At 39.7% G+C, this 12,390-nt stretch overlaps 1 protein-coding gene across 6 annotated transcripts in view; it reads left to right on the forward strand.

The window, feature by feature from the left end:
• The window catches only part of MEF2A (myocyte enhancer factor 2A), an 80,862-nt gene that overhangs the window by 47,567 nt on the left and 20,905 nt on the right, over positions 1-12,390 (forward strand). For 3 of the 6 annotated variants that reach the window (XM_041418764.1, XM_041418761.1, XM_041418762.1), the window contains exons 4-6: positions 7,256-7,393; positions 10,235-10,454; positions 10,646-10,705. In XM_041418764.1, coding sequence (XP_041274698.1) covers positions 7,256-7,393; positions 10,235-10,454; positions 10,646-10,705 — 418 coding nt within the window. Of the gene's footprint in view, positions 1-7,058; positions 7,191-7,255; positions 7,394-10,234; positions 10,455-10,645; positions 10,706-12,390 lie in introns of all 6 variants that reach the window. The other 3 variants (XM_041418763.1, XM_041418765.1, XM_041418766.1) reach the window with 2 other exon arrangements.

The raw sequence follows: 12,390 nt of genomic DNA on the forward strand, positions 1-12,390 counted from the left end.
AGGTAAAATGCAAATCTGCTCAGTGATATAAAATTTAATGTTCTACTGAGTTGGATAGAAAGTGAAACAAAGACAAATGCATCAAAAATTGGACTTTGAGAGCTTGACTAAGCTGTCACTGTGGAAACAGCATTATCAGTGCTAATGGATTACTAATCATTTTAAGTCTCAAGGAGTTCTTTTAGGACCAAGCAATCCAACTTGTTTGTAGGTCAGCAACTGCTTTAAAAAGTCCACAGTTCACAGATAGTGTTCCTCTAAAATCACAAATACAGGCATGCAGCTGCCTTTCCCATACCTTCTAGTTCAGAGCTGGGTAATATTCTGGGGATGAAGAGTGGATTTTATAGCCCAGAAAGTTCTAATTCTTTAGTAATTGCTTGTGGTTATCTACTTAAAATAATGTTTCACAGCAAAGATGCTTCAGGCTAGAATTTAAACTTCATGCCATATCAAGTCTAAAAACCTTTTGTATGTGTTATTTTATATAAATGAGAGTTTGAATCCTGAGTGCCATCTTTATCATATCTGGGAGGAATTTGACAGCTAGCTTTCATGTTTGGCAAGCCAGGGATACATGTTAAAATTTGCCAGATACTGGAAGTGGTCCAACATTTGAAACAAGACAGTGTCTTTTCTTAGAGTGGTTTATAGCAGGGACACTGATAAAATTTCAAATCATGAACATTTTTCATTTGTAAATGCTGAATACCTTTGCCTAAAATTGAACATAGAGCATGGCTAAAAGGACTCTTCTTTTTCTTTGTATTTTATGGATAATGCTAGGCAGGTTTAGAAGTTTTTTATTTGTAAAACCCTGGAATAAGTAATGAATCCTAAACCTCCTTTTTTTTCCTCTCCATTGCAAGCTATAATATTTGGCCAAGAAATACAATAGCTGTAGCAGACTTTAAGTACTGCACTCAGAATTTTTCATGTCCATGTGTTTTTGCATAATGTCAATTATTTGCTTTTTAAATATCACTACTAATTGAGCAGAAGTATGGAAAATATTATTTAAGTAAGCTGAAAGTAGAGTATGTCAATAGTTCAGATTTTCTTTAGCATGCAGTATTATGGTTGGGGAGCCTGCCAGAAAGATTGGGAAGGTCTTGTTCTTTAAGAAGTTAAGCTCTCCAAGTTGCTTAGCTCATGGAAATGTCTGTCATAATCTAATTTGGCCTCCTGTGCGTTTGAGGGAAGTTTTGAAAGCTGGGCACCACTCCTTCCCTGAGCTGGTTTGGGATGGATGTGTTTGTGGCTATAATTAGAACGTGAAATTTGAACTGATAGCGTGGCAAAATGTAATTGAAAATGTGTCAGGGATACTGAAAGGAACAGTATCAGGGCTCAATGTAAGTAGCCTCCCAACTCAAAGGACAGGAAAACAGCTTCATAAGGAAATTTGCAGATGCTTCACTGGTTAAACTTGAGAATATTAATAGAGCCTGAGGAAAATAGATCGGGTTTGTAAACATCATATAAAACAATACACTACATCTATCTGGAAAAAGATATTTCAGCCTACAGAAATAATGTTGATGATTTTAAATAGACAAAACACCATTACTGAGTTGAATTCTCTGGTTTTTCCCTGGTTATTCTCGTTTGATGTTTGTGCTGCACTGGGGATTCACTCCTGCTTGGATTTTAGACAATGGTAAATGTGTGTACCCAGCACTGTAGGGTCAAGGTCTGACTCTGCAGAGCTGTGTTGTTAATTTAGAGAAAAAGAAACAGCAGTGATGATGCCTCTGTAGCCAAACTGACCCGCAGGAAGTTTAAAAACTAAAAATAGCTTTTGGTGACTAATAATACTCCTCGGGTACTTGAATATGTTTTATACATAATAGAGGAGACATAATGATATCTAAAGGATGAGACACCTTACTATTGTTCAGGCTGATGAAAGTGGAATATTTTGTGTTATAAAAGAAGAGAAAAACAGCCAGGTTTTAGGCTCAGCTTCTTGGCAATATATGTATCAGGAAGCAAATAATAAAACAATTGTCCTGCTTTCAGCAGGACATTCTGCTGCGTGCAAAGCCTGTAGTGATACAGGAGGTCCTTGCCTGCTGTGGGGAGGGAGCTGAGCTGCAGTAAAGGAATATGCCCTGCTTTGTCTCACTGATCTTTCATGTATTAAGAAAGAAAACTGGGTGGGAATCTGGTGCTGTGACTGCTTTATTTGTCCTTCGTTCCATGACTATCACAGAAAGAAAAGGTGTGGCTTGTCATGTAGGATGTGACTATCAGAGGTTTGCTGGGCCAGTCCTTCTACCTCCTCTGCCCACACAGCAACCACCCACCTATTTCTGCTGCAGATGAGTATAAACCAGCAAAAATAAGTTAATTAAAGAATGGACAAGGAGAATTTTTTTTTGTTTTAGTGGGACAAAAATACTCTCCACTATTGCATGGCATTTCCAGAGCATCAGGAAACGTTAATCATTTATCCTTTTGATATCCATGGTGGTGGTACCTACCAGAGCAGCAGTAATACTTAGCAGTACTAGTAGGGCTTTTCCATTACTTCAGGCCTGAGGAATATTTACACTTTAACAAGTTACGATATTTAAAACACATTTACTCCAAAATTGTGCTGCTTTGCAGCTTTTCCATGCTCTGATTGCAAGAGCAGAAGGAGAACTAGCCACAGGATTTAAGTGAAAGGTTTGCCTTTTCCAAAGGAAAACACTTTTCATTTCTGTCTTAGTCAAATTTTGGACATGGTTTTCCCAGTGATTTGGGATGAAATACCAACAAAAATCCTCTCAGGCCAGCTCCAATAGTAAGTGCAAAAATAGAGCTGTTAACATGATACATGGTAGCTTTGACAGCAACAACCATTTCCTTTTTGTGTAATATTACAAGAAACCAAACACTGAGTGTTTTGAATGACCTGACACTTTTTTACACTTCATAACACTTTTTACACATGAGGTCATCCTACATTCTTGCTTTAAGGCAGAAAAATATCATTTCCTGACGTGACAATGAACATAATCAAGTTCTTTACAGTTCTGCCAGGGCTGGTAAGGAGCCCAGATCACAATATCAGAAGTCTTGGCTTTTAAACCAAACTCACTGATGGGAGCACAAAACCCACTGATTGTGCTCTCTAATCATCGGCAGCGTTTCCTTTTGGAGTGGGATGGAAACCCGGGGTCTGGATGGGAGGGGGCCAGCCGGGGGCTGTCACTTGCTCTCTGGAAGCAGTGACCCATCCATGTTTGTTGGTTCAGAGTTCCTGGTTCCCAGAGCTGCCCCTGAGCAGTGTCTGGAGCCCCTGGGAGCTGGGCTGGAAGAAGCCTGGAGAAGGTGGTGGCTTCATCACCTGCTGTGGGGGCTCAGCAGCCTTCAGGCTCCTGCCTTCCTTGTGTCTCTGTTGGATTTTGTGGAAAAAAGCTTGTGCTAGGATAATTACACTGAGATGGTTGAATATCAGCTCTGCTTCCTCGGATCCAACAATAAATGACTTTATTGTGCTTTTATACTCTTAGCTATTTCTATTATCAGTTTCAGTAAAATTTATACTGAATTGTAGAGAGAAGCCAGTTATTCCTTTCTGTTGTTGTTTTGCAAGAAGCCCTTCTTCTGTTCCTTAGATGCTTCTTGCCAAGGCATGATTCTTTTCTTAAATTAGCGAAATGCTAATTTTAATTGCAAAGTGCAATTAAAAAACTACTTTGCATATGTGTGGGGAAGTTCAGGAAAATATTGGGGCTCATGTACCATGTGCTTGACTGCAATATTTAAACCCGTCATAGCTGGTCCAGCCATTCTCATACAATGTTTTCTAAGCTCTGCCATTTGAATCAAAATAAATCAATACTAGACTAATAGTGGAACAGAAGCAGTTTACAGCTCCTGGGTCATTCTGCAATATCAAGATGACCAGAGCTGTCTGGAACGCTCGTGTAGTGAAGTTGTGTGTCACAAAAATGTATTGTTGTGTTTCCTTCATTCTTTTTTAAAAAAGATTTCACACCTGCATTGGTTCATTGTAAATATTATTTAAATATTATTGCAATATTTTTTGAGTAAAACCAGTATTTTTCTCTCATCAGTTAGTGCAGTCTGAGATCAAAGCTGCACAATCTTAGTTACTGGGGCACAATACAGTGTGTTGGCAAACATGTTGGAACAATTTTCAGTAATTTTGGCTAAGTCTTAGAGGAAGTGGAAAGTAACACGGATTTACTGAAAGGGCTACACATTCCCTTATATGATCTGGAAAACAAGACTTCACACCAGAAGGTAATTGCACTGAGAATCCAATAACAAAACCTGAAATTTAATGTTCTTTTCCCCTCTTGCTGTGGTAAGAAAAAATTATGCCTTAAATCTATTAGTCTCCACTGCAAATGCTATGATTTTCTTCTAAACAAGCTTGTGTATCACGGCCAAGAAAAAAAACTCTTCATGTTACGCAAATTACTTGATCTCACCGAATTTTTTCCTCTGAACTGCCTCAAAGTTAATACAATTTTGATCTCTGTGATAACATCTTGGAAATTGCTCAGAGAGCCGAGTTATTGACACTATTTGGAGAAACAACAAATTGTAGCGCTGGAGAATCTCCGGGCGGAGCCAGCCCGTGTTGTGGAGCTGGGCTCTGCCGCGTCCCCGCGGTGCCGGGGCCGCTCCGCGCCGCGTCCCCGCAGCCGGGCCGGGCTCCGGCGGGGCTGGCTCGCCTCGGCTGCGCCTGCCCGCGCCAACAGCTCGCGGCATTCCGTGCGCAGCCCCGGCCACCGAGCAGGAATGTTTTACTATTGTGTTACTGGGCGCTGATAAAAGTTCGCAGGCTTTTTATGGTCAGGTCCTCAAAGTGGCACTTGGTGTTTTGGTGATAAGGAGGCAGAGCTCTGGCTGTTGGACCCAGCCTTATTATCTGTGACAGGGAACTGTGGCTTAAATCCCTCCACAATGACAGGAACCCCATCTGGAGTGACGGTTTCCAGAGCCTGAAACGGGAGATACTGAGGCATTTTCCTTCCTCATGAGTCAAAGCAGAGTTAACCCCATTGTTAGCAAAAGTGACACACAGTCACTGAGAGGAAGGAGGCATTTTTACGTTTAAATCTCTTCCTTTTTGTTTAAATCGAAGGAGGATAATTTACCGTTGGGGGAAGGTGAACTGGCGGCATTACATTTAAAAGCTTTCACCGGATTGCTTTAGACTATTGAAAGGAGCTCTGCTGAAGCTCCCTTGCTGCAAGACTTCAATTGCCTCGGTGTGTTTGCACAGGAGCAGCACTCTGTGTGTGCATGTCTTGCAGCCCTTTCTTTGCAGAGCCTCCGTGCAGCTCTGTCATCGTGCGCCGGGCACCGCGCGCCGACGCCCAACGCGTCTAAAGACATTTGGGTTCTATTTCCAGAGCGCCGCGGGCTGCAGGGGTTAAGCGTAATCCAGATTACACAGCGTTAACATTTTCCCTGCTGATATCAAAGTGTAGCAGACTGGCAGGCTGACTTGTTAGGAAGGGCTGCGAGAGGGATAACAGGCTCCGACCTTGAGAGGCCGAGCAGCCGGCCCTTGTATGGCCAAGTCCATTTACGTGTCCGACTATTGGTTGGAGGAGCGGCGTCGGAGCTGTGACAGGTGCTGGAGGAGCCTACACCTGTTTTCCCCATATGCTGATTTAGTGATTACATTTTTGTGGGAGTTCCAGATACTGTGTGGGATACATGGAGCAAGCCAGGAAACTTGAGAAGGAATTGCAGCTTATGGTGAACTGTGATATTAAAGAATTTCAGGCGGCGAATTGGATTTTCAATTCCTGCTTTCAAACTGCGGTAGAAATAAGCTGGATTTTGCATATATATGAATAGTGAGGAAGTCGTATGTATTTTTTATGGTATTAAAATCAGTTGACAGTAAAAAAATGCTGAATACTACGAGCTAAAATGTTTTGTAAATCGGAATTTCAGTGTGTAATGGAAATTGCTTCTATAGGAAAACATGGGGTTTTTTATGGTGCTGGAAACGTCAGCTTACAGATTTCTGATCTTTAGGGGTTTTAATGTAAAATTCATGGAATATAGATAATTTCTGACAGAAAGGAAGTATGCAACTCCCTCATGCCTGTGTAGTCCTACTGCTGCTTTATGTACGAATAACATATATCTGTTTAAAATTTTTATTGCTTTTGTTTTGAAACTTTAAAAAAAATTAAAGATGTTTTTCACAGGAAATGCTTTAAATATTGTTTTGTTATAAATTAGAGCTTGCAGAGAAAAACGTCTGATTGTGTAATAGGATGAAAAAGAAAAATAAGAAATACAAATATATCTTGTAATTTGGTCACGAGACCTGTAGTTTCACATCCTTTCTTTAATGGCTGGATCGTAGACAAGCTTGCTTTTTTTTTTCCAGGGGATGTTGATGTGAGTTCTCCATCTGAAAACAGGAAGTAGCTCCATAAAGTTAGTCTGAAGGACTCTGAAAAAGCTTATATTTAGCAAACGAAGTCATTTTAGAGAGGCATTATGTAATTTCTTTTTTGCAGTTCTTGTTATCGTGCAGGATGACAGGAAGATCCTGTCTTTGTCAACTTTTGAGATCGAATGTTACAGATATTAATGTCCTGCAGTTATTTAACTGGATGAGAATTTTAGCCACAGTGTTTGTCAGAATATAACTGTATGCTCTTTAAAATGTGAATATTAAAATTGGGATGCTAAAGTCAATTCATTAAAGATCCAGTAAACTGGCTTTTAATTACCAGTTAATACATGAACTCCTTTGCCACAAGCTTCAATGTTCCTTGTCAGGCAACTTCTCTCCATCAGCCAGTGTCTAAAAATGATTTTGCATGCAGTGCTGGGAGATGAAGTGGTTGCAGGGGGAAGTGACCTGTGAGATGGCACCTGGGTGAACCTTTTTTCTTTGTGTACTTTGCCACTATCTTGAAAGACTGATTCTGTCTGTTGCACAGTGACTTTTGTCTGTGAAAGTTTAATGTAGTTTCAGGGGCTCTGAATGATTCAGTAGTGTACAAAACTTCTTGGCAAGTTAGTATGATTTGTATGTGAATTTTCCAATTGTATTTCAGACCTTAAGAAAGAAAGGCCTTAATGGTTGTGAGAGCCCTGATGCTGACGATTACTTTGAGCACAGTCCACTATCGGAGGACAGATTCAGCAAACTAAATGAAGATAGTGATTTTATTTTCAAGCGAGGCCCTGTAAGTACTTTTATTTTATCTCTACTTTTTATTTGTTGATCCTTTTTATTAACTTCATTATTTAGGCTCTGAACAAGAAGGAACACAGAGGGTGCGACAGCCCGGACCCTGACACTTCATATGTGCTCACGCCACATACAGAAGAAAAATATAAAAAAATTAATGAAGAGTTTGATAATATGATGCGGAATCATAAAATCGCAGTGAGTACTAAAGTATGGTTTGTGCTTCTCTTACATGCATGAGAATTTTCATGGTGTATGCTTACCACTGAAAGCCACGTCAAAGACAAGAGGATGTAATGGCTTGAGAAGGGAAAAGGACTTCTGAGAAAAAATGAGGTTGTGATATCTGGTCTTGTCAAAATACATTTTATTGTAAAGAATAAGAAAAATCATCTCTAGCTTGGGTTTTGCACTCCCAGTTTTTCATGCCTTTGGAACATAAGACAACATTTCAAAATTTCAGGAGCCTACTGCATTACCTAATCCTACCTAAAATATATTTACCAAGATAGGTTTTTGTTGTGGGATGTAGGATCATTTATTTACATCTTGTAGGTCTTCATCTGTCTGGTGATTAAGATTTTACAGTATGTGACAAGCAGGCAAATAGAATTGGATTAATTCTGTCATCTAACCATTAGAATTTATTTTGGTCAAGTCTGGACGTAGAAAGTTATTTAGATATTTAAAATCAAGGCTGCTACAGAATGAGAGCCTCAAAAGATTGCTCGTCTGAAATTCCAGCAGATACTTCCTTGAACACTGAAGGATATTTGAAAATTTTCTCCCAAGTGCCAACCCAGTGTGCAGCCATAAGTCACTTGGCTCCAGAACTTCAGTTTGGGGATAAAAGGAGTGGAAATGTTGCATGTTTTTTGTGGAGGTGTTCATGATGACATTTAATTTCCACCTACAAAAATCAGTTAGTGTTGAGTATTACTAAGTATTTTCTAAGAAAACGAATACAGGGCTCTGCCACAGCCTTTGAATATTTTAAGAATGCAAATCTTGCAGCAATTAAAGGAGATGAACTGGGTGGGTTAATCTGCACAGACCCTGGGGCACTTGAGTAGTGTCTCCAAATGACTGCTGATATCGGAAATCATTTCATCGTTCAGAGCCTGAGAGATCTCTGGGGACTGAACAGCAAACTGACAGTCATGACACCCAGCATCACTTCTGTTATGCTTGAATAAAGCCAATATATTTTGGGTTTTCTCTGTTTTGATATCTGACATTTCTGTGTTGAGACATCTCCAGACCTCATCTCTCAGTGTGTTACAGCTAAATGGGTTTTTGGTGAACAGCCCAAATGTCTGTGTGGACATCGGTGTAAATAAAAAGAGCAACATTATTTTTTAGCTCTACAGCTCTGTATTTGTAACTCAAATTCGACCAATTATGTTTCTGTTTCCAGTACTTCTGGGGCTGTATAAGAACACAGTTTCTCTTGTTCTTGAGCACTCATTGCTGTGAAAGGATAGGAATGAGGCAAAGCGTGAAGAATTCACTCGTAACCAAATGAGCACCATAGATGAGCAGACAGCCTTGATTGTAAGGTGTTGGGGGGAGGCTGTCACTTATTGGTTCTGTATTGAGAAACCTACAGAAAAAACGTTCCAGCTGTGTGTTCAGCATACTTCAGGTATTTCCAGTTTAGTTGGAGCTGCTTGACAGTGTGCTGTGTAAAAACACCCTGTTTTTGGTAGATACTGAGTAATTTAGAGTAGTTTCCCCTGAAAACAAGCACCAGCAGGGTTTGTCATTGGTTAGATACTGTAAATGATTTGCTAGCTTTGTGTTTTTCTGCTTCATTAATTTTTCCTTCCATCTGTGCCAAAAATTGATGATTATTCTTAGAATACTTCAGTAGGGACATTGTTGTTGGCTCTCACTAGTAAGAGATCTTGTTTCTTGTAGAGAATATATTCTGCTCTTTTAATTAGTATAGTTATTGTTTTATTTCTTGTATTTTCTAACTTTTCATGCAGAAGTATCATTCTAAGTGATTTTTAAGCTACATATGATGAAATTGCATTTTTTCAAGTGTACTTGCTAGGTCATGTGTGTTGGTCATTTACCTTTGACCCCTTAATCACAGCTATCATCTCTCTATTCTGTCAATAAATACTGCTGGGTTTTTGTCCTTAAATTGTACCTGTCATGGTTTTGTTTCCAGTAATTATGAGAGTTGTGAAAAAAAAATAGTCCCTTTTGTTTCAGAAACTCATCACTGTCAAAGGATAGGAATGAGACAAAGGCCAAAGAAGTTAGTCATGACCAAATGAGTACCATAGATGGGCAGGCAGCTCAGCTTTTGATTCAATAGCTGTTGAATAACAAACATATATGCTGCAGAAAAACAGTTGCCTTTTAAATAATACTGTAAAAACTAGAATTTAAAACATTAGATTTGCGAAAAAGATGGATTGGTTATTCAAGCAGGGGTTTGGGGAGCCTGAAATGTTTAAATTCAAATTATTGAACTTTGTGATTTTCTAAAGATCTGTTTATTTTTTTATCTGTTGAAAAAACAAAGTGTTAGAGATTAGAAGCAATATATTGGCAAAGTTATCACTAGGAAATGTTATTACTAACTTGTTCTTGTTTGCGTGATGACTGTTTGAAACGTGCATGTTCATGCTTACATTTTGAAGGTACAACAATTCATTGATTTGTAGACATGTTTAGCTTGTCATTGCTTTGTAATAATCCGAATTAACTGTTAAATTTGTTGTTTTTATAAACTTGTGAATTCATACGAATACTTTTAGTTTTCTCTGTTTGAACTTTACATATTTGAGAAGTTTGAGTAATTCTTTGGAACTGTAATTATGTGATGTATAAGAATTTAACACCATTCTTTACAACAAATGGGTGTTTTAAAACTGTACACTTAATAGAGTTTAAAAACTAACAGAATTAACTTTAATAAAACCCAACAAACTGCTGTGACAGAATGTTTCTCATGTGCTCTTTCTGCAAACACAGTTGATGCTAACAGCGTTGTCCTGTTGTTCCTCGTCTTCTCTCCCGCAGCCCGGCTTGCCTGCCCAGAACTTCTCCATGTCGGTGACGGTTCCGGTGTCCAATCCCAACACTTTAACCTACAGCAACCCCGGGAGCTCCCTGGTGTCCCCATCCCTGGCTGCCAGCTCCTCGCTCACGGACACCACCATGCTGTCCCCGCCCCAGAGCACCCTGCACCGCAACGTGTCCCCCGGGGCGCCGCAGAGACCGCCCAGCGCCGGCAACGCAGGTGAGCTCTGCTGCTGCTGCTGCTGCCCTCCTCCACAGCCAGGCACCCCTGCCAGAGCCCACAGGAGCCCTCCCAAGTAACAAGTTCTCAGTGGTGTCAGTGCGTTTGCACAGCTGAAGTTTTGACGTACAGAATTCCACGATTCTGTAATGGGGCAAGTCAGTTTAATGCTGTGGCTTATTTTTGATTAGGTGGAATGCTGGGGACAACTGATCTCTCAGTGCCAAATGGAGCTGGTACCAGTCCAGTGGGTAAGTGCAGTGTCTTTGTTATAAAAAATAGTCTCGTGGTTTCAGTTTCTCAGTTATTCAAAAGCAATTTTTTATTTTGACTCTTTGGAAAAAGTGGCTGTGGGAGAACAAAGGTCGTAATTTTTCTAGCTGCACTGTTATTGTCAAGTTTTATAAATTATTATCAGGCATTTAACTTTTTACTGCTGTGCCCTTTCCACTTCAGTAATATTTGCCTTTTTTATTTTAGTGGTTTTCAGTAGTAGCGTGCTGCTGCTTTTGTGTTTCTATACAGGTGTAATTGCAGCATTCTAAAAACATCTTACGTTTGCCAAATCTGAACTATTGCACTAAAGGCAGCTCAGCTCAGTTCTCAACTTCAGTATTTGCAGGTCCTGGATGTTTGATGCTGGTTGTGGTGCCAATCAGAATGAAGCAAATACAGACTGTATTGTTTGTATTGCCATGTGTATCTTGCTAATCATTTTCTAGCAATTACATGAAGAAAGCAATAAATCTTGGAAACTGATAGCTGGGATCTGTCTTAGTTTTGGATGGTGATCAGAATTTCTTTTGAAAACAAATTAGAGATCTCGCCAAAAAATTGAATCCACAGTATTTTTTGGCCTTCATTAAAAATATATGATAGCACTTTTTCATTTCAATAATATTTTGTCTTCCTAAACAAAATTCAGCACTCTGATAGAGGGCAGCCACTGAAATGTGTCGTGCCACAGACAGACAAAATAAATGACAGCTCACCCACTTTGGTCACATTCCTCCTGTGCCTCTGGAAGCCGTGCTGGCTGAAGGTCAGTTTTGCAAACACACCCAACTCCCCTTGGGAAGTGTTCATAGCATGGAATTAGAGAAGCAACTGTTGACCTTTCAGTGTTTGCCCACTGGCTACTTAGTGTGGCAGCTGGGAAAAAGTTCTTAGAACATCAAGTCAGGCAATTGAATTGATGAATAAAAAATGCTTCAACTCTCCCAGGCTGAAAGCACAGGATTGACTTTCCACTCTTTTTCCACTCCTTGGCTATGTGCAGCAAAGATATGAAATATTAAAGAGTGGTTTCCATCAGGTAAGCAAGATTTTAAATGGAGGAAGCTTCCTCAGTTGAAAAAAGGTGACTATTTTTAGAAACTGTAGAGGTCAGTTGTTGATTGCCATAGAATTTTTCAAGTCAGACTAAATAAGTTTATTATCAGGCTGTTTCAGGCCTCTTTTCCCAAATCAGGCTTTATTAAGAGCAGCTTCAGATCTAAGACTCCTTCCTTCAATAAGCAAATAAAACAGTGGTTACAGTGCTTGCTATAGGGTATCAAACTCTAGAAATGCCCAGTTACAGCAGCTTGGGGGACATATTTAATGCAGTAAAATGTTTTCCTCCTTGCATTTATTAATAGTTTATGTAAAAAGTCAAAATGCATCACTTATCTCTTACTTTGCAGAACATCACACCCAAGATGTTATACATATACCCACTCACTTCTAGAAAGGTTTGTCATGCAAGTGAGAGTTGTGACTGTACAAGAACAGGGGAACATCTTTAAGTACCTCTAGTGAAACTCAAATACCTGGTTAACACCAGAATGCTGAATTAGAGGGGTACCCAAAGTTGTCAGAGCTCCACTTGCTGTAAGTTATGGCATAAAAACTTCGTAACTATTGACAGGTGCACAGGAACCTTCTCAATTACAGC

This window comes from Onychostruthus taczanowskii, unplaced genomic scaffold (assembly GCF_017590055.1).
Source record: "Onychostruthus taczanowskii isolate IOZ18803 unplaced genomic scaffold, ASM1759005v1 scaffold6, whole genome shotgun sequence".
In the NCBI taxonomy this organism is placed as follows: Eukaryota; Metazoa; Chordata; class Aves; order Passeriformes; family Passeridae; genus Onychostruthus; species Onychostruthus taczanowskii.